The following is a 26,048-nucleotide window of genomic DNA, read 5'->3' as shown; positions in this document are numbered from 1 at the left end:
TGGCTCCCGCGGGCCGGGAGGCGGGGCCGCGCGCGTCGGCTTCCTCCGCCCCAGCTTCCGCGTCGCGGCTGGGGCAGCGGGACCCCGATCGGTGGCGGAGTCCCCGCTCGCTTTGGGGCGGGAGGCGGAGCTGGAGGTCGGAGTCAGACCCGGAGCCTGGGCTCAAGCGGCGGGCGCTGAGTCCCTCCGAAGTGAGAGCGCGGCGACGCCCTGCGCGGGTTCCCGCCCCGGACGGGAGGGCGGCGCGTCCTCCCGGGGCATCCCGGCCAGCCCCAGCCTCGACCCCCTCCCGCCTGTCGGCGCCCTGACCCCTCCCACCGGCCTCGACCTCGAGTTGGGTGAAGACCCGCTAGCCTGCGCACCAGTGCCTCCAGCGAACGCTGTTCACCTTTGCAGATGAGCGGGGACTCCGCCCTTCCCTGAGAACTTGAGGGCTCCCCAACCCTCCCATCCCTGGATCCCCCCAGTAACCAGTTCTTTCTCTTCCTCTCTGCAGATGGACGGGACAGAAGGCAGTGCTGGGCAACCGGGCCCCGCCGAGCGGTCCCATCGAAGCAGCGTGTCCTCCGTGGGAGCCCGAGGTGGGTCCCTGTCCCCGCCACCGACTTCTCTATACCCAGCTGGGGCCCTAGCCCTGGGGAAGTGGCCGTGGCCTGTCATCTCTTTCATTAGAGAGAATGTTATATATTAACAGGCAAGGTCTGTGAAGGTGTAGAGAAAAAGAAAAAAAAAAAAAAAAAAACAGCACCTGGCCTCTGTCACTAGGCTGTTGGCCAAGGTGGGTACTGTTCTCTAATTTCCCTTTTCTCATTTGTAAAAGGAGTATGCCTTGCAGAGCTGTGAAATTCAAATGAAACCTCATGAATGAAGAGTGACACATTCACGTTCTCTGATTTCTTTCTCACAAACAATGGCTTGGAAGCAGGGATCATTATCTTCATTTTATAAGGAGGGAAATTGGGCCCTAGAGAGGTTAAGTCACTGGGTACTGGAGCCTGCAGTGCCTCTCAGTTGCCCCTACCTGAAAAGTGAGTGTGAATCACAGGCTCCTGGAGATGATTTTATGGTCCGTCAAGAAAATAGCAGTTACAGAAGAACAGACTGGAAATCCAAAATGCCCTTTCACTTGTGTTAGTGATAAACTATGCCTTTGCCTTTCATTGGCTTCACTCCGTTTGATCCACAGCCACACTTTGAGAGACGGGTGTTCTCCCTGCTTTAAGATGAGGCAACTGACATTCACACCTGCTGAAGAAGTCCGCGTGTTAGCGGGGGCCCAGGCTAGGATTGGAACCCAAGTCTATTGGCCTCCAGGCTCGGTGCTCCCCTATGGTTCCTGCAGCTCCAGGGATGGGGATTTGAATCTGGCTACTCTTCCAAGGGTCTTCCTTCAGCACCAGACTCCAGATAAGATCATACGGGCTATCACAAGTAACCACTCAACGTTTTAGGTTGTATTTCTCCTGGCCTGTTTAGACAGTCCTGAAAGCCCATAGAATTGGGTCCTGGGGCTTGAAGAATCCTGTGGGAGCTGAACCCTGGAAATTGCTTTACCCTGGGGCTGCCTTGGGAATCCTCTATTCCATCTTAGCCCAGGCCAGAGAGAGACAGCTACTTGCCTAAGGATAACAGTGAGTTTGGCAGCTCTCCTGCCTCACAGCCTGATATACTCCTATAATCTCAGGACAGATTCAGCCTGTTTCTACCTCAGTACCCACCTGTGGAATGTTCTCTGTCAAGGAAGAAGCTGAGCAGAGTTGTTGGGGCTGCCAGGAGAGTGTGTGGGGGTGCAGTGACCAGTCTTAATTTGAACCTTTGGGAGTTAGGGTGGGGCTGGTCCCTGGGCCAAAATTGCTGGATTTCCAGGTCTCAAGTAAGTCTTAACAGCACCCTACACAGGATCCTTTGGGGATGCTGGGGCTCTGTATCTGCAGGGTAACCTTGGTCACCCCAGGGGGTGTAGGGTGGGAACTCCAGCCCCAGTGGAGGGTAGTGAGTTCCTTGTCAGCATATGTATGCTTAGGTAGCAGGCTCAGCTGACCGTGCCCTGCCTCCATTGCAGCAGCTGACGTCCTGGTGTACCTGGCGGATGACACAGTGGTGCCCTTGGCTGTGGAGAACCTGCCCTCGCTTAGCGCCCATGAGCTGCACCGAGCTGTCCGTGAGGTCCTGCAGCTCCCGGACATTGCCCTAGATGCCTTCGCACTCTGGCTTGTGTCCCCTCTGCTGGGTAAGCCTTGGCAGTGAGAAGCCCATGCTGGAGGGTCGGGAGGGCAATGAACCAGTGGGAAGGGAAGGGGCAGCTTCCAGAACTTATGCCCGTTCTCCATAAGAAGAAGGTGGGACCTGTGTATGTCCTGGAGCTATCCCCCACTTTGAGGCCCTAGAGCCCTAAGAGAACACCTGGCTCTTCTGCCCCCACCTTCTTTCTCTCCTAGTGGCAGAGGAAGGGTCAAGTCTGACCCTCAGCCTGGATGCTGGAGTCTGGGGCACAAGGTGTAGCAGGGAGGAAAGGGATCCACATTCAGTGAGCATGTAGTCGGTGCCACAACCTGAGCTGGCATTTCTTTCTTTCTTTTTTATTTTTTTTTAAGATTTTCTTCATTTATTCATGAGAGACACAGAGAGAGACGCAGGGACACAGGCAGAGGGAGAAGCAGGCTCCATGCAAGGAGCCCAGCCTGGGACTCGATCCCGGGACTCGATCCTGGGACTCCAGGATCACACCCTGGGCCAAAGGCAGGTGCCAAACCGCTGAGCCACCCAGGGATCCCCTTGAGCTGGCATTTCTTGAGCACGATTTCTCCTTACCCTCACAGCCCAGCCCGGTGTTGCAGATAAGGCCATTGAGGTTTGGAGTAGCAGGTTCACTGAGTAGTAGGACTGAGGCCAGAGTGGAACCTGGGGGTACCCTCAGCCAGCCTCTTTGAACTGCATTCTGCTCCTTGGAGGAGGGAGAAGACCTGGCCTAGGGGAGTGGCCACTCCTGAAGGCAGGGAGAGTGGAACAAGTGGGAGCCCCACTTTTCTGCAGCCCTGCAGGGAGGGAGTCAAAGGAGAGGATGCCTTGCGAGGTGCCAGGGCCAGGCATATCTGCCAAGCTTAAATATTCTCCTTTCTTGTAGAAGAACAGAGGCTAGAAGAGGAGTGACTGGTTCCTCGGAGGCCCCTAGCAGTTACCTCTTTCTTGAGACCAGTAGAATTTATGCCTCTACCATAGAGGGAGGATCTCTGCCAGCCTGGTGGGAAAGGGAGTGCCCTTCCCATATGTCCCTGTCCTGTCCTTGTCTGTCCTCCCATGTCCCTTCCCATATGTCCCTGTCCTCCCTCCCATTGGAGCTTCCTGTCCAGCTGCTACTCTCGCCTACGCTCTTCCTGCTGACATGTCTCCTCCGCCTGCTCCCCACCCAGGTCAGCTGCCCCGTCGTCCCCCCCCCCCCCCCACACCCTGGGTGTTGGTCAAAACTGTCGGTCCCTTGGTTTGTGTCTTTGGGAAGCTGGGGGTAGCTGGCCTGTGTCCTGCTTCAGGCTCCCTGTTCCTGCAGCTGGGTGGCTGTTTCTTCCTCCTCCTTCCTCCGCCCCCACTCCCTCCTCATCACATTCCTTTTCCCCTGTGGCAAGAACATGAATGGGCTGCCTGTGTGGCCAGCAGGGTCACCCTGGGGCACCACCCTATCCAGGACGAGGGTGGCTAGAGGCCCCAGCACAAAGTCAGCGCCCACTTGGTTCCCAGGCTGGGTTCAGGAAGGCTGAAAGGCGGTTTCAGCTTTGACTCGGGTCCTTCAGAACTCTTGGCTGCTCTCCATCCCCCAGAGTGGGTTAAGCGGGGAGCAGATGGCCCAGGGCTAGGCAGCCGGGGCAGGGTGCTGTCTGCTAGAGCCACCCTTCAAGCTGGATGTGTGGGGAGTTTTCTCCTTCACAGTGCCCTTGTCACTGCACGGAACAAGCTCCAGGGCACACGAGTCTCACTTGGGTGAAAGCCTCCAGACAGGAAGGGCCCATCTGATAGTGTGTGGGACCACAGGATCAGTGCCCTGCTCTGATCGTGGGAGTCCTCGGAGCTGCTGGGGCACAGGGTCGGGATGGGCTGTAGGCAGAGGGAAGGGCACCATTGCCCAGGGTCCCCTCTCCTCCTCAGTGTGTCCAGGGACCAGCTCATCAGGTACCTTGTTCATCTCACGAGTATGTGTAGAGCCACCTCCTCCACCCCGTTTTGGCCGGTGATCTCGATGGCTTGGGGACGCAGTATCCTCGCTCTCAGGGACCTCACGGTCTAAAGTGTGCTACGGGAGCTCTGGTCCTGGTTTAGCCACTAACACTTGGTGGCCTTGGGCAGGCACTGTCCCTCTTTGGGCTTCAGTTTTCCACCTGCCCAGCGGGTGGCCTCATGCACTCCAGCGCTGACATCCTGTGAATGTCCAGGCAGAGAGCAGGTGGAGGCCCTGCTGAGTGGCCTGGCCAGTGGGGTTGCAGAGGGAGCCTTTCCTGGAGAGGAGAGGACACTGTCACTGGGGGCTTGTGGCCAGTCCCCGTCCTGGGGAGTGGTGAGGCAGGGCTGGCAACAGATGGGTGTGGCAAGCACCTAGGTAGGAAATGAGGGCTGAGGAGAGGTCGGAAATCTGATTCTGAAAAACGTTGGCAGAGAAAGGGATGTGAGGAAGCAGGGTGCAGGATTGGATGGGAGAGGCTGCAGGCAGGAGGGAGCCCAGTTTGGGGGCTGTGACTACTGTTTTGGGTTAAGATCAGGAACCAGGGGATCCCTAGGTGGTTCAGCGCCTGCCTTTGGCCCAGGGCATGATCCTGAAGACCCGGGATCAAGTCCCGCATCGGGCTCCCTGCATGGAGCCTGCTTCTCCCTCTGCCTGTGTCTCTGCCTCTTTCTCTCTCTCTCTTTCTCGCTCTCTCTCTCTGTCTATAATGAATAAATAAATAAATCTTAAAAAAAAAAAAAAAAAAGATCAGGGACCAAATGGAAGCCTGAAGAACAGAGATGAGGACCCTTGACTTCAAGCTGGGAGGATAAGGCTCTGGGGCTCATAGTGGGAGATTAAGCAAGGAGAGAGGGGTCCAGAGAGGGGTCAGACGGCAGGGGAGGTTAGTTGATGGGATAGATGTTGTCATTCCCATTCCTTACTTCCGCCAGCCACCCTTGTTTATCACCTGTGGCTTAGAAACGGAGTCTGACTTCTCAGAGGCCGTGGTTGCTGGCACATGAGATGAGAGCACTTTCTCATTACTGGCCCAGGTTGTCGAGTCCGGGGTCCCTCTGGCTGCCCAGAATCAAGAGACGGGCATGAGGGGTGCACTTGGCCATTCTGCCGACCTTTGTGAGGACCTATGGCCGGCCAGGGGTACAGCAGTGAATGGGACAGAGCCACTCGTGCTGGAGTAACCTGACGGCTCACCAGCTCGTGGGGCATAGACCAGGAGATGACATCAGATAGTGGTAGACAGTGTCAAGGCAACCAAATGAGGGTGTAGTTGGTGTGGTGGAGGGTGACGGAGTGGGGTGCTGCCTCAGTGGATGGTCTGGGGAAGGAGACACTTGAACCAAGACCCAAGCCAGTCAGCCAAGTGAAGATCTAGTGGAGAGAGAGCCCGAGGCAGGAGGAACAGCAAGTGCAAAGGCCCTAAGGCACTGACAAGCTGGGAAGGTTCAAGGGATTGAAGAAGGCCAGTATGGCAGGAGGAGAATGGGAAGGGAATGAGGTGGGAGAGCTGGATGGCATGGAATGAAGGTCAGCTGGAGCCCCTGGGGGAGATGCTGGAGGTGGGGCCTGGCGAGGGAGAGGTCCAGCCTCTGCCAGGGGCAGGGGAGGGCAGCCCCTTGGGCCTCTAGGCTTCAGTTACCAACTTTGGGCTCTGCTTCCTAAAGGCCATGCAGGGTTCACCTGTACCACCATCCCTGGCACCTTCCATCAGCCACAGCCTCTCCACCCCGGGCCACCCCCATGCTGCAGGGAGTCCGAGGCTGGCACTGTCTAGAGCCTCATCCTCTCTCACTGTGTGACTTTGGACAAGTAACTTAACCTCTCTGAGCCTCATTTCTCCCAACGAGTGAAATGAGGATAGTGTTTTCATGGGGCAGATGTACATAATCCACTTGAAGTGCTTCTGACCGCTGGTACCTGCTCAGTTAACACTGGCCGTAACTGGGGTGCCTAGTGGCTCAGTTGGTTGAGTGACACTCTTAGTTTCTGTTCAGGTTGTGATCTCAGGGTCGCAAGATTGAGCCCCACATCGGGCTCCACACTTAGCAGGGATTCTGCTTGAGTTTCACTCTCTCTCCCTCCCCCTCTGCACCTCCCCTCCCACCCTGCCCCAGGCATATGTGTATGCTCTCTGTCTGTCTGTCTGTCTCTCTCTCTCAAATAATAGATAAACAAATCTTAGAAAAAAAAAATTCCTGGCCATGACTGCCATCGTCGTTGCTGTGTTAGTGGGCGGCAGTCCTATCACTCAGAGGCCGCATACACAGGCCGCTTCCTCTCTCGTCCTGCAGAGGTGCAGCTGAAGCCCAAGCACCAGCCCTACAAGCTGGGCCGCCAGTGGCCAGAACTGCTCCTGCGCTTCACTGATGCTCCTGACGATGACGTGGCCATGGGTTAGTGCTGCTGCCAGTGTGCCCCTGTCTCAGGCCCACCTAGGCCTCCCCTGGCAGGTGGGGCTGCCCTTGCTGAGGGGTGGGACCAGCATCTCCCCCCCGAGCACCATCAGCTCAGGATGCTGGAGGTGGGGCCTGGTGACAGGGAGACCCAGCTCTGCCAGGGCCAGGGGAGGGCAGCCCCACAAGCCTCTGGGCCTATTACCAGCCTTTACAAGTTCCTCGAGGGGAACCCAGGAGGGGGTGCCCTGGGGGACAGCTATGCATCCCCCTCTCTGGACAGTCCTGAGGTTTTGTCAGTTATGGTGGGTGAGGGGGCACTGGGCCTGTCAGGGGAGAGGGTGAGGCTGGGCCAAGCCAGGGGGCCAGGCAGTGACCCCAGCCTCTCTCCTCAGATGAGCCTTCCCTGCAGTTCCGAAGGAACGTGTTTTTCCCAAAGCGGCGGGAGCTCCAGGTGAGGCCGTGAACCCCAGGTGGGACCACCCATCTCTGGTGCCCTGTGTCCCTCCTCCCCTTGTCCCTAGACCCCTGAACACTGGTCGTCGAACCAGCTGAGCAGCCCCTCCCTACCACACCGGCCCGTAGATCCATGATGAGGAGGTCCTGCGGCTGCTCTATGAGGAGGCCAAAGGCAACGTGCTGGCCGCACGGTACCCATGCGACGTGGAGGACTGTGAGACCCTGGGCGCCCTGGTGTGCCGCGTGCAACTCGGGCCCTACCAGCCTGGCCAGCCCACTGCCTGTGCCCTGAGGTGAGGGCCAGTGGGACCTGAGGCAGGGGCATGGGGTGGGGAGGGTTGCCCTGGAATCCTACTTCCAGGAGGAAGTCAGGAGGCCTAGGCCCTAGGGCTGGCCCTGACACTGTGTGACCTTTGACAAGTCACCCTACCTTTCTCAACCCCTTTCCCTCATCTGCACTAGACCTGAGAAGTAGGAGATTTGAGTGAAGTGACATCTTGAGAAGAGCCCCAGGTGTGCATGAGGGTGGAACCCAGCCTCCACCTGAGGTCAGAAGGGAGTTGAGCTTGTTCTTCTCGGGTCACAGCCCAGGACTGACCAGATACTGACCCCCAGTCACCAGGAACAGTCCAGCTTTGTCCCAAACTCCAGGGACGAGGCCCTTTTCCTCAGACACCCCAGGATGCTGGCTCTGTGTCTTCCATCTCAGGAAGCCATGCTCCTTGCTCTGTGAATTGAATCTGCCGTGGAAGCAGACCAGGCTATTCTCTGACCTCCTTGAACAATGATCCTGAGGCTCAGAGATAATCCCAATGAGGATGAACTTTCAGCACAGCCTGCTCCTAGACCCTGGGCCCATCCCCACCCCAACACTGCAGTGGACACTGTGTTGGAGGAGAGGATGTGCAGAGACAGGGCCCTGTGCCAGGTGACTTAACAGCTGGGACTCCGCAGGGACCACCCAGCTTAGCTGAGCCTAAGGGCTCCCACCGAGCCGGCTAAGGCTGGTGGCCATAGGAATCCTGGCTCTGGGGCGTTTCTATTCTTGCTGTGGCTGATGGCAAATGCAACCCAGACTGTTTATACTTGAGGGACTTTGTCAGCCAGAATCACAGACAGGTCCAGAGGTGGTCGAGATGCAGAGGTTCTCGGATCTGCAGACACTTGTCCTCTCTCTCCTGGGCCAACCCTGTGTCCTCTGGGCCGGCTTACACTCAGGCCAAATGGCCCAACAGTTGTATGTTGGCAGGGAGAGGCCTCTCCCCTTACACACCAGTCCTCAGACTCACTCTGACACCTCCTTCCCCTGGCTGAGCCTCAGATCCACCCAAAGGAGACCCAGTGGCCAGGGCACTGATCGGCTTGCCCTGAGCCTACACAGACCCCGTGCATAGGAGAGTGGGAAAGGCCAGATTTCCAGATGACAAGTGAGAGTTGGTGCTGGAAAAAGGGATGTGGGGGCACAAGCAGTGGAAATGCCCACAGCAGCCCCGAGAAGGGTGTTGGGCCTCCAGGTCAGCATGGGTTCTTTCCTCCCCTCAGCCCTCCGGAAGCTCCAGCAGAGCCCCCTTCCCTCTGGTGAGAATGGCATCCTCAGCAATAAGTGTTTGGTGCCAGGCCCATGCTGGTGCCCTTCCATGCAAGTAGCTGTCTGCGCCCTTGTTTCCTCTGTGGAGAAACTGGGCCTCTGAGAAGGTGCTCCCCACTCCCAGACAGAGCTCTGGCTACAGGCCCCCCAGTGGCCCCGGAAGCAGCGCTGTTACCTCGAGGTGCTTACTGTAGGGTTGCCTGTTATTGGAAACCTTTCCTTCTTGAACCTGTGCTGGTGGATTGTGGGTTGCTGTTTTTTTTTGTTTTTCATATCCTTGTTTGGCAGAAAATTCACGAAGAGCTGTAGGTCACTTGCCACACTGTTTTTTCATTGTAAAAGTTCCACTAGCTCAGAAATCCAGACCTTCCTGACTCCATGACAGGTGCTATGCTGGAAGCCTCCAGCCACAGGCTGGCTGTGAGGCAGGTCTGCTTTCAGCCTGCCCACTGGTCCCCTAACCTGCCTTTCTGGCCTCTCACCAGCCAGGCTTGCTATTGGGCTCACAGCCGTGGGCTCTCTGATGGTTCCCATCCAGGACCTTACCTGCCTTTGCTGTGAGCGAGCCGCACCCTGAGGACCTCAGCACCTCCAGCCGGGCCCCCAGCCCCAGAGCCTCTCCTCATGCCGGGCACCCATCTTCCTTCCTGTGCAGGGAGAAGCTGGATTCCTTCCTCCCTGCCCACCTCTGCAAGCGGGGCCATGGGCTCTTTGCGGCACTCCGGGGCCGAGGGGCCAAGGCGGGGACAGGTGAACAGGGCCTGCTGAATGCTTACTGCAAAGTGAAGGAAGCTGGCGACGGTGAGCACGGGGCCTCCCTGAGCACCCACTACCGTGCCTACCTCCTCAAGAGCCACGAGCTGCCCTTTTACGGGTGAGTGATTCCCTGGCTTTGTCGCCATGGGCAGCCACAGCCCTGGGGTCTCTGCTGTCCCTTTCCCCTGACAGCCCAGCCATCGGTCTTGGCCTTTGCTAGCACGGCCTGCCAGGGCATCAGTCTCTGCTCCAGCCAGGCTCTGTCTTCACATGAGCCAGCACTGCAGGCCCCACGGGTACCGAGCTAGATGCCTGTCCTTGCCTCGTTCCTGTCACAGGCCAGACCACCAGACAGGTCTTCCCCTTCCGCCTGCCAGTCACTTGGTCGGTAGGCCTGCTGACCTCCCGTTGAGCCCACTCTCCCTCTCACACCTGTTCACATCTGTTCGGTAGCTCTTGGGCACCTGCTGCCTGCCAGCGTTCTAGGCGCCAGCAGGACCTCAGTGAGCAAAGGGACCTGGTCTGTGCCTGATGGGGCTAACGATCCAAAGGGAAGAGAGACAGCAGCAGAGGTTGAGAACAGACTGCAGGTGGGCAGAGGCACCAGCCAGGTGACCAGTGAGGACAGTCACCAAAGGGGACAATACTCCGAAGGGGAGCAACGGCTCAGGCCAGGTGGTGATGATGCCAGAGGTGAGACATGGTCAAGTGTCGGAGATGTTGAGGTGTAGAGTCAACAGAATTTGCTAGACAGGTAGACAGTGGAACAGATGAAGGAGAGGAGACAGAGCTCCCAAGGTCTGGTCAGAGGCAACTGGAGGATGACGTTGCCATCAAATGAAGTGGGACCGTGCCGTGGAGCAGACTGGGGAAGGTTGGGGGTTTGGTTTTGGATGTGTTGATCTTAGATGCTTGCTGGATATCCAGGTGGCATTTCTGAGCGAGCATTAAAGTTTCTGAGTCTAGAGGCAGGTAATAATTGGTGGGCATCAGCATTTGGGTGGTTTGAAACCTGGAGCTCTAAGACATGGCCAAGGAGGTGAGTGTGGACCAGACACAAGGAGACCCTGGGCCAGCAAGGCAGGCAGGTGGGTCTCTACAGGCCAGGTAAAGGGGCCTGTCAGGGCAGGAGAGAGTGATTGAGCCTCCCATGCTGCTGCTTCCAGGTCAAGTTCAACCTGTCCTGTGCGGCTGGTGGTTGACCTCCAGCATCAGGGTGGCAACGGGTGAAGGAGATGAGAAAAGACTGGAGACAGTGAGTGTGACCAACACCTTCAGGGGTCAGTGCTGTGAAGTGGAGTCGAAAGATGCAGCATTTGTGGGTGGGGTCGGGGCAGAAGATCATTAATTTTCCTGATGGACGAAATGTGTGGGTACAGACAGGGATGACCCTCTAGAGGAGGGGGTAGATGAGGCTATGCAAGTGGCTGCTCCCGGTTGCTTCAGTGACTCAGTGAAGTAGGAGTCCCAGCCATTCGCTGGGCTCATAGAAGTTCTTCCAGGAGTAGGGACAGGAGTGAGGCTGCTTGCGGGAATCAGAGGGAGCACATGCTGGCCTCCAGGCCAGGTCTGGGGTGAGGGTACAGCAGCGCAAGGGCTCTGGCTTCGCCTGCTGCCAGGGGGCAACAGGCCAGACTGCCAGAGGAGGAGGAAGGACACAACAGGGTAGGGGAGAGGGCGGTAATTCAGTGGGTCGGCGTGCCAGGGCCACATCCTTCCCCCTTCCCCGGTATCAAGCCCCAAAGCCTCCCTCATGGACCTTGAGCAAGTGTAGCTTGACCCCACTGCTGCTGAGGGGCCTTGTCCTGACAGACAGCAGGCCGAGGGGCTCTCCCAACCCTGACGTGGCCTGGCCACCTCCACCTCTGCCCCAGCCCCTACAGCCCGAGTCCTTGGGCTCCTGGTAGTTCCCTGAGCACCGCTTGCTCCATCCCACACCCAGATTCACGCTCTTCCTCTGTCTTCAGTGGCCGCCCTCCTCTGTGCCACTCACTTCCTCCTCCTGCCTGTTCAGACCTTCCTGTCTGGTGAGACCAGCACAGATGCCGCCACCTCCAGGAAGTCTCCCTCCTCTTCCCTCACGATTTCTCCCTTCCCAGGGGCAGGTTTCATTGAAACTTCAGGTCATCCAAATGGCTTAAACTTCTCATGTGCCTGGGGCAGGCCGGGCCAGAGCATTGTGGTGGTGGAATCCAGACCCTGGACTGTCGGTTCTTAGTGCCAGAGGCGACAAATTAATAGCAGTTCTCTCCCCAGGTGTGCCTTCTTCCATGGCGAGGTGGACAAACCGGCCCAGGGCTTTTTACACCGGGGTGGGCGAAAGCAAGTGGCCGTGGCCATCAGCTTGGAGGGCGTGCATGTCATTGACAGCAGGGAGAAGGTACCTCCAGCTCCTCCAGGGCGGGACCTGGGTTGGGGGTGGAGGGCCTCACTGGAGAGGGAGTGGGGCCCTTACCCACGCCTTCTGGTTCTCTTGGGCCAGTGGTTGGCCTGGAGGCAGACTGGATGGCTTGCTGACCTCCCTCCCTCAGATGTCCCCACAGCCTCCAGTGCCACCCCGGGGGCTTCCTTGGGGTCTGTTCTACATCAGCTTTTCTGCCTAGCATGTGAGGTAGGAGCGTGGCTAGGGCAGGGGGAGGTGCAGCTGGGGTGAAAGCCTCTGAGTGGAGGGAATCTGGCATGGCCTGGCCGCTCTGTTGGACCAGTGGCTGAAGACTAGTTATTGGATTTCCAGAAAAGCCTCACGACTAGAAGCCTTCCTTGGCTGCCTGAGTCCTGCTTCTCCCACTCCTGCCCTGTGGGGCGATTTCTCGGCACTTGGGCAGGAGTCTCTCCTAAGCTAGCAGGAAAGTTTTAGATGACTGCTGCTTGTCCCCAGAGTGGCACCCCAGCCCTTCCTTGCGCCCAAATATGCCGGGCCCAGAGCCCAGCTCAGCTTCTTGCTGAGTTGCTACCTAGTTGATTTCCAGGAAAAGGTCGTCCTTCCCACCTGCCTCTTGCCTCAGGTGACTGTCTCAGCTGTCAGGGGCCTGGCTGGCTAGTGAGAAGTGCTGTGGGTTAGGAGTTGTCAGCCTCCCCAGACCACAGCCTCCTCTGAGGGTCTGATGAAAGCTGCCACTCCTCAGAGAAATTCACACAGGAATTTAGCCTCAGCCTTACAGGTATATAGCCTGGTAAGGTGTCCCCTCCTGGTGGTACCTGAGCAGGATGGGGTAGGGGAGTGGACTGCTCAACCGAATCCAAACTCTGCATCTCCCTCTGGCCAGCATGTCCTGCTGGGCCTGCGCTTCCAGGAACTGTCGTGGGACCACACCTCCCCCGAGGAGGAGGAGTCTGTCCTGTGGCTAGAGTTTGATGGGGACAACGAGGGCACACCGGTCAACAAGCTCCTTAAGATCTACTCCAAGCAGGTAGTGGGTGTTGCCTACACTGGGGGTGGGGATGGGGTGAAGTGTGGTAACCCTGAGCTTAGGGTGCCCCAGGCTATGGGAGGCTCCAGGCTGGCTGACAAGGAGGTGAGAGGGCTGCTGAGGGCCTGGGGACCAGAGAAGCTGACATCAGCTTATCTATGGCCACCCTTGTGAGTCAGAAGGCCTAGTTTGATGCCACCCTGGGCTTCCTAGTTCTGTGTGACTCTAGGAGTTGGGTGCTTTCAGAACAGGAGCAGGTGTGGCAGGGTGAAGGCCCCACGTGCCTTGGTTTCGCTCTGTTCAGCCAGCCCCCACCCCTGCCCCTCCTGCACCTGCCCTGGTCATGGCACAGGCCTTCCTCCCACACTTCCTCCTTTCTTCTCAGCAGACACTGGTCAGAACCCCTGTCCTTGAAAGCACACCTCCACCCCTGCTGCCATCTGGGGTCCCTGGACCCTCCATAGGTGCTCTCCTTACTCTGGCCTCCCCTCCCACTTGGCCACACATCTGGCCACAGCCAGCCTCTGCTTTGCCACACGTCTGTCCTCCATCCCCACTCAGCTTGACCTGGGGCTCCTGGACACTCCACCCCTGTCCCCTGTGGTGGCTGCCCTGACCTCCTGCCCTGAGCATCCACAAGCTCTTCCCTCTCACAGCTTTGAATACTCAGCTGGCCCCGCCTTTTTGCTGATGATTCCATAATTTTTGCATTACCAGGCTAGATCCCTTTTTAAAGTAAATGTTTTATTGAATTATAGAGAAAAGCACCCAAATCCCAAGTGTAGAGCTCAACGGGTTTTCCCAGAATAACCCATGTAATACCTTTCAGGTTGCAAAATAGAACCAGGACCCCAGGAGACCCCTCGAGCCCCCTCTCTCGCCTCCCCCCGACCACCACCAAAGGGACCCCCATTGTGACTTGTTTCAGCCATGAGTCGTTCTGCCTGTTTTTGAACCTTCTGGTGGCAGGTCTGCACCGTGTGTTCTGTCCCATCTGATTTGTTCTGCTCTGCGGTGTGTTTGTGAACTTCATCCTCACTGTAGGTAGCAGTGACTGGATCTTTTGGGGTGCTCTCTGATGTTCCAGCATCAAATTCACCTGTCTTGACTTTCCATTCCATTGCTGAGGGATGCTTGGGTTTCCGGTTTATGACTATCGCCAGTGACACTCGTGATCGCTGCCATGCGTGTCCTTTGTGCGCGTGTGTGGGTGTACACCCGGGAGTGGAACGGCTGGGCCAGCAGGTCAGTGCATGCACCCTCGAACAGACACTGCCCATTGTCCACGAGAGCTTGCTGCTTCGCATCCTCTCCCCCGGCCCATTGTAGCCGCTCTGGAGGGACAATCGTGCTATCTCCTTATGGTTTTTTCCTGTTTTTTAGTCCATTTTATTGAGGTATAATTTACAGTAAGCATCCATTTTAAGAGTAAGTTTTGATGCATTAACGTGCTTGTGTAACCACCACAGTCAGGCAGCAGAGCAGCTTATTTGCTGAGCTTGTATCTTTCTAGATGTTAAATGTCTGTTCACACCTTTTGTCCATTTTTTATTGGAGTATTTGTATCACCCCCCAAATCTCCACCTGGCTATTGTTGGCCTCTCCCCGCTGCCTAATGAGGTTGGCAACTTTTTTTTTAATTCTTTTTTTTTTTTTTAAGATTTTATCCATTTATTCATGAGAGAGAGACACACACACACACAGGCAGAGGGAGAAGCAGGCTCCACGCAGGGAGCCCGACGGGGGACTCGATCCCGGGTCTCCAGGATCCGGCGGCCCTGGGCTGAAGGCGGCGCTAAACCGCTGGGCCACCGGGCTGCCCTTTTTTGTTTTTTTTTTTAAGTTTTTATTTATTAATTCATGAGAGACACACACACAGAGAGAGGCAGAGATACAGGCAGAGGGAGAAACAGGCTCCATGCAGGAAGCCCGATGTGAGTCTCAATCCCGGGACTCCAGGATCAGGCCCTGGGCTGAAGGCAGCGGGCTGCCCCAGGTTGGCAGCTTTTATGTATTTATTTGCCATCTGGGTGTCCTCTGTTTGTTGAAATTTTTGCCAGTTTTTCTTTGGGGTTGCCTTTTTTTTTTTTTAATTCATCCTTTAGTACCTTTCTTGTCTGCTTTTAGAGTCATCTCCCACCTGCTACTTGATGCTTCCCACAAGCTCTCCCTAGAGTTTCGCTTTCTCCAGAGCTCGCTATAAATACACTCCGCTACACATGTACATGCATGTAACCCTACATATTTACCCAAGCAACATAAAGACATATGTCTACAATGATAGGTGTACTCAGGTGTTCATGGCAGTTCCATTTATAATAATTGAAGCATCAGAAACAGCACACATGTCCATCAGCTGGTGACTAGGGAAACAAATTGTGGTATACACACACTATACGTAACGTGTGCAGCCTTTGCAACTGGCATCTTTCCCTGACTTTATGTTTTTGAGACCCGTCCATTGTATGATGTGTCAGTTGGTCCCTTTACGTTGTCAAATTGTACTCCACATTGTGCGTAAACCTCAGGTCAGCTCTTCATCCACTGAAAGATATTTGAGTTGTTTCCAGTTTGGGGGCTTTTGTGAATAAAGCCGCTGTAAACATTTGTGTGGACTTATGCCTTCATTTCTCTCATATAAGTCCCCAGGAGTGGGATTGCCAGATTGTGTGATAAACCTCATATCGTCCCTATCAGAAACCAAACTGCTAAAAAAAGAAAAAAAGAAAGAAAGAAACCAAACTGCTTTCCAAAGTGACCGCACCATTTTGCATTCCCACCAGCACCATCTGAGAGTTCCAGGTGCTCCAGTCTGCCCAGCACTTGGTCTTTGCCAGTCTTGTCTGCCATTCTCATAAATGCAGCGGCTTCCATTTGCCTTTTCCTAAATTTCATGATGTTGATCATCTTTCCAAGTGCTTATTCTCCATGCACATATTGTCTCTGACAGAGGGTGTGTTCAGATCATTGGTCCATGTTTTCATTAGTTTCTTTTTCTTTTTTTAAGATTTTATTTATTTATTTATTCATGAGAGACACAGAGAGAGAGGCAGAGACAAAGGCAGAGGGAGAATTAGGCTCCCTGTAGGGAGCCCGATGTAGGACTCAATCCGGAACTCCAGGATCACGCCCTGGCGGAAGGCAGGCGCTCAACCCCTGAGCCACTCTGGTGTCCCAGTTTCTTTTTCTTTTAAAGATTTTTATTTATTTATTTGAGAAAGAGAGAGCACAAGGGGGTGGGCAGAGGAAGAGGTAAAAGCAGACTCCCCCCCCAGGACCTGGGATCATGACCTGAGCCAAAGGCAGAAGCCACCTAGATGCTCCCTCATTGGGTTATTTTCCTATTGAGTTGTGAGTGTTCATTCTACAGTCTGTATCCTTTATCAGATATGTTTTGCAAATCTTGCAGTCTGTGATTTGACTTTTTACTTAATTTTTTTAAGAGATGTTTTTAATTTTGATAGAGTCCATTTCATCAGGTTTTTTCCCCTTATGGTTCCTAAGAAATTATTGCCTTAAAGAAAAAAAAAAGGGGGGGGATCCTGGGTGGCTCAGCAATGTGGCACCTGCCTTTGGCCCAGGGCGCGATCCTGGAGTCCCTGGATTGAGTCCCACATCGGGCTCCCTGAGGTGAGCCTGCTTCTCCCTCTGCCTGTGTCTCTGCCCCTCTCTCTCTCTCTCTCTCTCTCTCTGTGTCTGTCATAAATAAATAAATAAAATCTTTTTTAAAAATTAAAAAAAAAAGAAAAGTAATTATTGCCTAACCCGAGGTCACAAAGATATTCTGTATTTTTTCCTAGAAGTTTTATAATTCTTAGTAAAATTTCAGAAACTAGACGTTTTATAATTTTGGGTCTGTGATCCATTTCAAGTTGCTTTTATACATGAGGTGTGATATATAGATCAAGATTCTCTCTCTCTTTTGTTTTGGTTTGGTTTGGTTTCAGTGTTATTTGTTGAAAAGACTGTGCTTCCATCATTGAATTGCCCTTGTGTCTCTGTCGCAATTCAATTGGCCAAGTGTGTGTGGGTTTATTTCTTGATTATCTGTTCTGTGCCCTTGATCTATGTGTTTGTCTTTCACTAATAATCATACTCTATTGATTACTGAAACTTTATAGTAAGTCTTCAAATCAGATAGGATGATTTCCAGAACTTCGTATTTTCCAAAATTGTTTTTGACTATTCCAGTTCCTATGCATTTCCATATAAATTTTAAGATAAGCTTGTCGATTTCTACCCTTTCTTCCCCAAAAAAGCTTCTGGGGTTTAGACCAAGATTGTGTTGAATCTGTAGATTAATTTGGAGAGAATTGACATCCTAAGTCTTCCAGGCCATTTATTTTTATGTCTCCATTTATTTGTCTTTGATTTTTTTCACTAACATTTTATTGTTGTCAGCATACAGATGCTTTTATCATATTTTTCTCTAAGTATTGCTTTGCTTTGCTTTCTCTTCTTGATGCTAGCCTAGGTGGTACTTTTTAATTTATTTTTATTTACTAGTTTTATAGTGACATAAAAGTTTATTGCTCTCTCAATAACATTATAGGCAGGCAGTCCAGTCTAGATCTGTTATTGTGGACTCACAATCCTTTAACCTTATTGATCCACCATGCATATTCCCTACTCTTATTTTTTTTAGGATTTTAATTATTTTTTAAATTAAAAATTTTATTTATTAATGAGAGACAGAGAGAGAGCAGCAGAGGGAAAAGCAGGCTCCACGCAAGGAGCCCGATGTGGGACTCCATCCTGGGTCTCCAGGATCACGCTCTGGGCTGAAGGCAGCGCTAAACTGCCGAGCCACCCAGGCTGCCGAAGGTTTTAATTATTTATTCACGAGAGACACACAGAGAAGCAGAGACCTTGGGAGAGGGAGGAGAAGCAGGCTTCCTGCAGGGAGCCCGATATGGGTGGGACTCAATACTGGGACTCTGGGATCACACCCTGTGCTGAAGGCGGAGGCTCAACCACTGAGTCACCCAGGCGTCCCTATTCTCTACTCTTAAATTCACCTCATGGTCCAGGATAGCTGCTTCAACTCCAGCCATCACATCTACATGCTAGACAACAGGAAGAAGAAAAAGGAAAGGACAGGCAATCCCCCCTTTTAATTTCAATTTTTAGTTGTTCATTGTGGTATGGAGAAATACAGTTGATTTTGTTATCTACATATTCATATGTCCTGCAACTCTGTTAAACTCACTCACTGGTTCTCATAGTTCTGTTGCAGATTCTTTGGGGTTTTCTCTGTAGACAGTTGTGTCGTCTGTGAACAGGGATAGTCATGTTCTGGCTTTCCAGTCTGCATGCCTCTATTTACTTGGCCTGATTGCAATCCCTTGGACCTCCAGTACAGTGTTGAGTGCGTGTGAGCAGACATCGCAACTTGCTTCTGACCTTAAGGGGGACATATGTCCAGTCTTGCTCTCAATAAGTATGGTATCAGCTACAGGTCTTTGAAAGACACCCTCACTGGGTCGAGGAAGTTCCCTTCTATTCCTGGTTTGCCAAGCTTTATCTTGAAAGGATATTAATTTTGTCAAATGTGGTATAGTTTTAATGGCAGGCAGCGTCACACCATGATTGGGGTTTTGTTCCAAGGAACTTAGAGGGCTCCCCTGTTGTGCTTACAGCGCAGGGGCCTCTGTTCCCACTGGCCCTCCTGTTTACCAGCCTAGTGCCTGCCAGCTCTGCTTGGTGGAGTCACTCAGTGAGAAAAGGAGGCAGGGGTGGAGAGTAGATGCTGGCTTCTGCTCCTGGGCCTGGGCTGGGTCTCCTGCCCTGCCCCCCCCCCCCCCCCCCCAGCATGGGTTGTATTACTTCAGAGAGGCCTTGGAATGCACTGGATGGGGGCAGGTACCAGGCCACTCTCCACTTGTCTGTCACCTGGGGGCCATTCTCTTGGCCTCTAACCCTGCTCTTCCTGTGAGTGCTTTTTGAAGCACAGGCAGGTATTGATCCACCTCCGTCCCTGCTGCATCCCACTGCCTATAGCAGCACCTGCCACAGGGTAGGTACTCAGTAAATGTGTAACCTGACTAAAGGATGCCACGTGCTGACGGCTTTCTCTATATGGATCCACCAGACTCCCGGCATCCCTGTCATACGGTGTCCAGACCATGCTCAGTGACATCCGGTCACTTCTCCTTTTTTGTCAACATGTGTTATATTTAAAATTTGTTGAGAAGGTAGCACTTTGGAAGAATGTGCTCAGAGGGAACCCGTAAGCCTGTGGTCTGACCACCATCTTCTTCATAGGCCTGCAAACTCTTCTCTCAGACAACTCCCCTCCATTCTTACAACCCAGAAAGCTCTGTCCTGGGTCCTCTTCTTCATCAGCCTCCTGTAACTGCTGAGATTCCTCCCCTATCTGGCTTGACTGCTGCAGCCCATGGCACTCAGCCTTCCTGGCCTGGGCCTTCTGCCAGAATGTTCTTTCTTACCCATCCCACCTCCCAGACCTGAGACGGGAACTCATTCATCAGGCCTGACCTCCAAATTCAACCCAGACGGATACCTCCCCTGTCCCCTGGCCCGCAGAACACCTGACCCCCTCTTCCTTTTTTTGTGTTTGTTTCATCATCTGCCTCCCCCAGCAGAAAGCAGGGGCTAGTCCATCTCATCCATCTCACTCCGCAGAGCATGAAAAGGCTGGGCCTGGGCCATCCGTAGCTCACCACCCAGGCCTCAGGGTGGTCCCTCTGTCCTCCCCAGGCCGAGCTGATGAGCAGTCTCATCGAGTACTGCATTGAGCTGAACCAGACTTCAGAGCCTGCTGCCTCCCAGGAAAATGTGTCTGGCACCCCCTCAGCTGCTGGTGCCCCACCACCTCCCATTCAGCGCCCACAGCTGCGGAGGCAGGGCAGCGTGGTATGCAGCCGCCTCCAGCATCTCTCCACCATTGACTACGTGGAGGAAGGTGAGCACATGTTCACGTGTACACACATACACACACACATATGCACACCTAGGGAGCCCTAGGGACAGGGAGCTGCTAAGTGATTCCAGAGGCATCGAGTTAGGGTCCAGCTGGAAGGGACCTAATTGGAGGATGGGGGTGAGGTCAGGGGAGGGTCGCATCTGTGAGTTCTGTGATTGGGAACGGGCCTTTGGGACCCTGGCAGGAAGGATCCCTCCCTGTCCCTGTCCACAGATATGTTCCCTGCGGCTGTGTCCAGTTGTGAAAAACTAGAAACTCCTGAAGTCTGATCTTTCAAGTGTGGATATAGAAACAATGGGCCACATCCGGTGGACTCAGGGCAGGTGGTAAAAGGGCAGGACCCTTAATGCAGTGTGGTGTCTCACATCAGGCCCCGGAGCAGACAGCCATTTGTGAAAGAGCTGGTGAAGTACATAAGTCTGTAGTTTAGTTAATCATGTTGCATCGATGTTTATTTTCTAGTTTTGGCAAATATATGATGGTAATGGAAGATGCCAGCATCAAGAGAAGCTAGACGAGAGTACATAAGAACTCTTTGTATTATCTTTTCTTGATAAATCCAGAATTATTCCAAAATAAGAAGGTTTAAATGTAGTAAGGATGACCTGCATTTAGATAGCAAAATGTAGGGGATTCCTAGGTTGCTCAGCGGGTTAGCACCTGCCTTCAGCCCAGGGCATGATCCTGGTGTCCTGGGATCGAATTCCACATCGGGCTCCCTGCATGGAGCCTGCTTCTCCCTCTGCCTGTGTCTCTGTCTCTCTCTGTGTGTCTCTTATGAATAAATAAATAAAATCTAAAAAAAAAAAAAAAAAGATAGCAAGATGTAGGGGCACCTGGCTGGTTTAGTCAGTGGAGCAGGTGACTCTTGATCTTGGGGTTAGGAGTTCAAACCCCATGTTGGGTATAGAGATTACTTAAATATAAAATTTTTAAAATAAATAAATAGCAAGATGTTCACAATAAGGTCAAGTAATAAAAATCAGGTAATAGGACCACCCACGCAAGACTGCATCTGTGTATAGGAGGGACATGTGCCAACTGGTGGTGAATTGCTGTAACTTCTACTTTTTTCCTTGTGTTTCTTTGTAGTATTTACATTTTTGATGACAAGCATATCTTTTTTTTTTTTTTTTAAGATTTTATTTATTAGAGAGAGGGGAGAGGCACAAGTAGAGGGAGAAGCGGGGAGCCTGATGCGGGGCTCAATTGTGCAACCCTGAGATCATGACCTGAGCTGAAACCAAGTTGGCCACTTAACTGACAGACACCCAAGCGCCTACAAGCATGTCATTTTTATCATCAGGAAAAGCAAAACAATATTTTTTTAAAAGATTTTATTTATTTGACAGAGCATGAGCACAAGCAGGGGGGAGCTGCAGAAGGAGAGGGAGAGAGGGAGAAGAAGCAGGGAGCCTGACACGGGGCTGGATCCCAGGACCTTGGGATCATGATCCAAGCCAAAGGCAGATGCTTAACCAACTGAGCCACCCAGGTGCCGCGTGAAACAATTTTTCTGTAACGACCGTTTCCCCGTTTCTACACCTTGGTGTGGCTAGCAGGCGTGTCACCCAGCTCCCTATTGTGGGACATGACAGTTATTTCCAGTTTTCAGCCACTATAGACAACACAGGTATTGCTAAATCCTTGCTTGGAATCTGAACCATTTCCTCAGGATCATTCCCTAGAAACAGGGTTGCAGTGTCAGACGGTATGCCTGCTGGCCCCCTCCTGGGAGGGCATACACTCCAGTCATCTAGCCACTCTAAAAGAGAACTTGTTTGGGTTTGGTTTGGTGTTCGAGCATTAGTGAGGTTGGACCGATTTTGTGTGCTTGGTCATTTTTATTCATGGATCATTGTTCACTTATTTGTGTTGTCTATTTTTCTTTTGTTGCTAGATTTTTTTTTTAAGATTTTATTTATTGGGCAGCCCCAGTGGCTTAGCAGTTTAGTGCCACCACCTTCGGCCCGGGGCGTGATCCCAAGGACCTGGGATCGAGTCCCACATCAGGCTCCCAGCAGGGAGCCTGCTTCTCCCTCTGCCTGTGTCTCTGCCTCTCTCTTCTTCTGTGTCTCTCGTGAATAAATAAATAAAAACTTAAAAAAAAAAAAGATTTTATTTATTTATTCGTGAGAGACACAGAGAGAGAGAGGCAGAGACATATGGAGAGAGAGAAGCAGGCTCCCTGCAGGGAGCCTGATGTGGGATCATGTTCTGAGCCAGAGGCAGACACTCAACCACTGAGCCACCCAGGTGCCCGTTGCTTGATTTTGTTAATTAACATCTTAAGTTAATGTGGTGTATTTGTTACAGTTACCGAACAAATAAGGATACAGTATCATTAAACTCCTTTATTTTAGCCTAATGTTCTTTCCAGTGGTAGGCTCCCATCCAGAATGCCACACTACATTTAGTTGTCATATCTCCGTAGGCACCCCTGGGCTGCGACAGTTTCTCAGATTTCCCTTGTTTTTGATGACCTTGGCAGTTTGGAGGACTACTTGGGGATATTGTAGGAGGCCATGTAACTGGCATTTGCCTGGTGCTTTCCTCATGCTCAGGCAGGAGTTGTGGGCTGGGGAGGAAGGTCCCAGAGGTTAAAGTGCCATTTTCATCACACCTGTCAAAGGTGCATTATCAACATGACTTAGGACAGTTGATGTTGACCTTGGTCACCTGGCTTGAAATTTAACTTCTATGAATTCCTTTTTTTTCTTATGGAGGCTCACCTTCAGCCAGCCTCCTGTGCTGTAGGTGTTTTATTTCTTTGGTCTGTTCTTGAACTTGGTTGAGCAAAAGCTCCTGGGACAGCAGAGCTGACCCAGCATCAAATGCAAAACCCAGATTTGCCTCTGATGCAGAAGGCTAACCACATGTCTTGCCCTTGGCAGCACTGGCAGACGAGCTTCGGTGGGGTCTGAGGCTCAGACAGTTCGTGGATGCAACGAGGGGGACCCAGTGTGAGCAGGTTCTGGAAGGAGCCAGCCCCTGGTGCCAGAACCCAGGCTCCCAGGGGCCTGGACCATCACACCCCAGGAAGCCCTCCCTCAACACGTTCCTCTTATTCCTTCATAGGTCAGCAGATCAAGCGGGTGAAACCAAAGCGCACCACATCCTTCTTCAGCCGGCAGCTCTCCATGGGCCAGGGGAGCTACACCGTGGTGCAGCCCACCGACAGCCTGGAGCAGGGCTGAGGGTGGCAGTGCCGGGCAGGGGGAGGGCACAGGGAGGTCCTCCCTGGACCTAGCCCAGCGCTCTTCTCCCAAGGGGCAGGACCAGGCTGTGGCTCTGGTGTTGCGTAGGAGGATTACCTCGGAGAAGAAAGAAGCAGCTTCTGTGCCCGTGGTGGTACATGGGCCACGCAGAGCTGGCTGGGGACTCCCGCAGGGTCTTCCTTGCAGCCTGCCTGCCTTCCCCCTGGACTCAGCCCCACTGCTGTCTCAGGACCATCTGAGGAGGTTCTGGCCACCTCCTCCCAGCCAGGGATGTGCCCTTCTCAAGATGGACAGTGTCCCCGGCTCTGAAGTCCTCAGTGACAGCCCTGATGGCAGGTGGCCAACAAATAGGGTTCAGGACTATAGGTCCGATGTGTGTCTTTGGTCTTTTCCCTGGACTTTGGTGACCACATCCCTGCATTTCTTCTGCCACATTCCACCCACGCTGCCAGTCTGGGCATGGCCCTGAGCGGTGGGAAGGAGGCCTCCCTGGACTGAACCACAGCAGGAACAGAGAGAGTGAAGCCTCCCACCCATACTCTCTCTGGCTGGATGGAACTGGAGGGAGCCGGGCAAGGCCTGGCTCAGGGAGCACTCTGTGCTCCTCACTCAGGCCTCTTGTGGTCAGGACACATTCTGACTGGAGGGAAAGTGCCTTTTTGCCAGCTTTTGATAACAACACTGTTCCAGGAGGTGGCTGCCCTGTGGACCAATGTGCCCACCAGATCCACACTCTACACTTAAAGAGGCTCCCAAACCACCCTGGGCTTCAGGTTCTAGTTTTGCTCTTTTTTCATCTGCTTCAGTTCCACAAAGCCTGTGAACTCTGGGGTAACGAGAAGATGCCCCCACCAACCTCAGAGCTGCTGGCTCTCCTTCAAGATGGCGCCATGGCGTCCACCCTCCTGACCCTGGGGGTGGCCCATGCAGGCAAACGTCCTATGCAACTTGGTCTCCTCTTTCCAGGGACATTGTAGGGAGGCTGGATGTGGCACTGGGCATGGTTTTTAACCTGCTTCCCCCCCCCCCCCCCCCCCCCCCCCCCCCCCCCCCCCCCCCCCCCCCCGGCATCTCCCAGAGGAGCCGTCCCAGCCCCTCTGCTCCTCCATGGTGGGTCCATGGCCCTCACAGCGCTTCCTGGGACTTTCCACAGGAAGAAGCAGGCGCAGCTCAGCACTGGATTCTGCTTTGTCCTCCGTCTTCCCTCCCTGCTGAGAGCCTTGGCAGAGGAAATGCAAACTGGTCTCCAGGGTCAGAGCCCATTCCCTCCTCTTCCTTATGGTGGCTTTTGAGCACTCCAGATGTTCTGGGGCGGGCTTGCCTCCAGCAGTAGGGACTTTGTTACTTGTTATAATTAAGTAGGTGTCCCCAGCCTTGTGGAATGTCCCAGCCAGAGGACATCTTGTCTCCCCTCCTGGAGTCACTGGACCTGAGTGGCTGACAGCCCGCCTGGCACCCAGCCCTCTGGTTATCTCCTCTTGCTCTTTTGACCCAAGTGAATGTTTATCTGCTGGGCTGATGGGTTGAGGGTGTCGGGCGTGGACACACATTACTTGTTTTTATCCTTCAGTCTGTCTGTTTTATCCTTCAGTCTGTCTGTTTTATCCTTCAGTCTTCTGTTCTCTGAGCATCCTTTGTGCCATGACCTTTTCTGCCTGCCCTTTGGGACAAAGCAGTATTTTACCAAGTGCCCTTTGAATATTCTCATTCTTTTGTATCATGTGACTTCTTAATAATAAAATAAATTTCTAGCGAACTTTGAGCTGTTTATGTTACTGAATAATGAGGGTGTGTTGGTTACACCCTGGGAGTTGACTACAGGCTGCTTGTTTGCTTTTTTTTTTTTTTCCTTAAGATTTTATTTATTTATTCACAAGAGGCAGACACAGGCAGAGGGAGAAGCAGGCTCCATGCAGGAAGCCCGACGTAAGACTCCATCCCCGGTCCCCGGGATTATGCCCTGGGCTGAAGGTAGCGCTAAACTGCTGAGCCACCCGGGCTGCCCTTGGTTGCTTTTTTATTAAACACACAGCAAAAGGGCAGCCCGGGTGGCTCAGCGGTTTAGCACCGCATCTGGCCCAGGGCCTGATCCTGCAGACCCGGGATCGAGTACCATGTCAGGCTCCCTGCATGGGTCCTGCTTCTCCCTCTGCCTGTGTCTCTGCCTCTCTCTCGCTCTCATGAATAAATAAATAAAACATTAAAAAAACAAAACAAAACAGCAAGGTAATGCAGCTTTCTGGGCTGCTGAGCTGAGTTCAACGGGAGAGCCCAGAGTGCGGTTTTCCAATGTCAGTGATTGGTCAGGGATGCCTTTGTTAAGAAGGTCCAGGAGGGGGTTGGGGATTCATGGTGGGACCAAGGTGGGGGGGTGTGGAGGGAGGCGGGGGCAGGAGGAGTCGGTAGTGGGCAGGCTAGAGCCTTTGTCCCTGTCCCCTGAGCCTAAGCCATACAACAGTGGCCTATAGATCCCCCACTGCCCTGTTCTTCCTCACACTGAGGGCTTGGGGCTCTGGGGAGAGTCTGGATGCCAGCACATCAGCCAAGAGGCCAGAGAACCCAGAACCCTTAGGCGATTCTCAGGCCCACCCTGGGGGCTCTTCGTGGCCTGGGCCCCGGCCAGGAGGCAGTTTGTTCCCCACAGATCCTGTTGGTAGCCACGGGCTTTGGCCCTGTAGGGTAAGCACCATATGGGGTCTGGAGCTCCCATTGTGAACGATTTGGGAGCGTCTCTGTGGCAGCGAGGTACTGGGACTAGGGCCCCCTCCCCTAGTCATGCCTTCTGTGGGGTCCTCAGACGGGGCCGCATGATGCCTCGATTGTGGGCCCTTCGTGACCCTCCACACCTTGACCTTTAAGATGGGAATGATAATAATACTCACCTCATAGGGTTGTTGGAGTGCTTTGGGGTCTGGTGGTGACGAGGCCCTTGGTGGCTCTTAACTATTTTCACCATCATCTAGAAGTCCTGTGTCTGGAAGCTGGCAGAGATGCCAGGATCCCCTGAGAGGCCGGGGCCTGCTGACTGCACACCGCCCCCCCCCCACTCTGGTGGATTAAGGGAGTGC

At 53.5% G+C, this 26,048-nt stretch overlaps 1 protein-coding gene across 9 annotated transcripts; it reads left to right on the top strand.

Moving 5' to 3' along the window:
• Positions 1–27: 27 nt before the first annotated feature.
• FRMD8 (FERM domain containing 8) lies at positions 28–23,998 on the top strand. 9 transcript variants are annotated; one of them, XM_038563951.1, is made up of 13 exons: positions 229–400; positions 497–581; positions 1,187–1,431; positions 2,063–2,230; positions 6,502–6,603; positions 6,999–7,057; positions 7,189–7,355; positions 9,306–9,524; positions 11,663–11,786; positions 12,673–12,816; positions 13,861–14,061; positions 19,537–19,741; positions 22,841–23,998. In XM_038563951.1, the coding sequence occupies exons 1-13, from the start codon at positions 397–399 to the stop codon at positions 22,957–22,959; spliced, it is 1,842 nt and encodes a 613-aa protein (XP_038419879.1). In that variant the 5' UTR covers positions 229–396; the 3' UTR covers positions 22,960–23,998. The 9 variants fall into 9 exon arrangements, with proteins under 9 accessions (XP_038419883.1, XP_038419881.1, XP_038419885.1 ...); XM_038563955.1 differs by lacking the exons at positions 229–400; positions 1,187–1,431 and adding an exon at positions 28–191 and having other exon boundaries at positions 2,066–2,230; XM_038563953.1 differs by lacking the exons at positions 229–400; positions 1,187–1,431 and adding an exon at positions 29–191.
• The last annotated feature ends 2,050 nt before the right edge of the window (positions 23,999–26,048 follow it).

The sequence above is a fragment of the Canis lupus genome, chromosome 18 (assembly GCF_011100685.1).
Source record: "Canis lupus familiaris isolate Mischka breed German Shepherd chromosome 18, alternate assembly UU_Cfam_GSD_1.0, whole genome shotgun sequence".
Lineage (NCBI taxonomy): Eukaryota > Metazoa > Chordata > Mammalia > Carnivora > Canidae > Canis > Canis lupus.
Note: the sequence above shows the minus strand (reverse complement) of the source record. Positions and strands in the feature narration are given on the sequence as shown.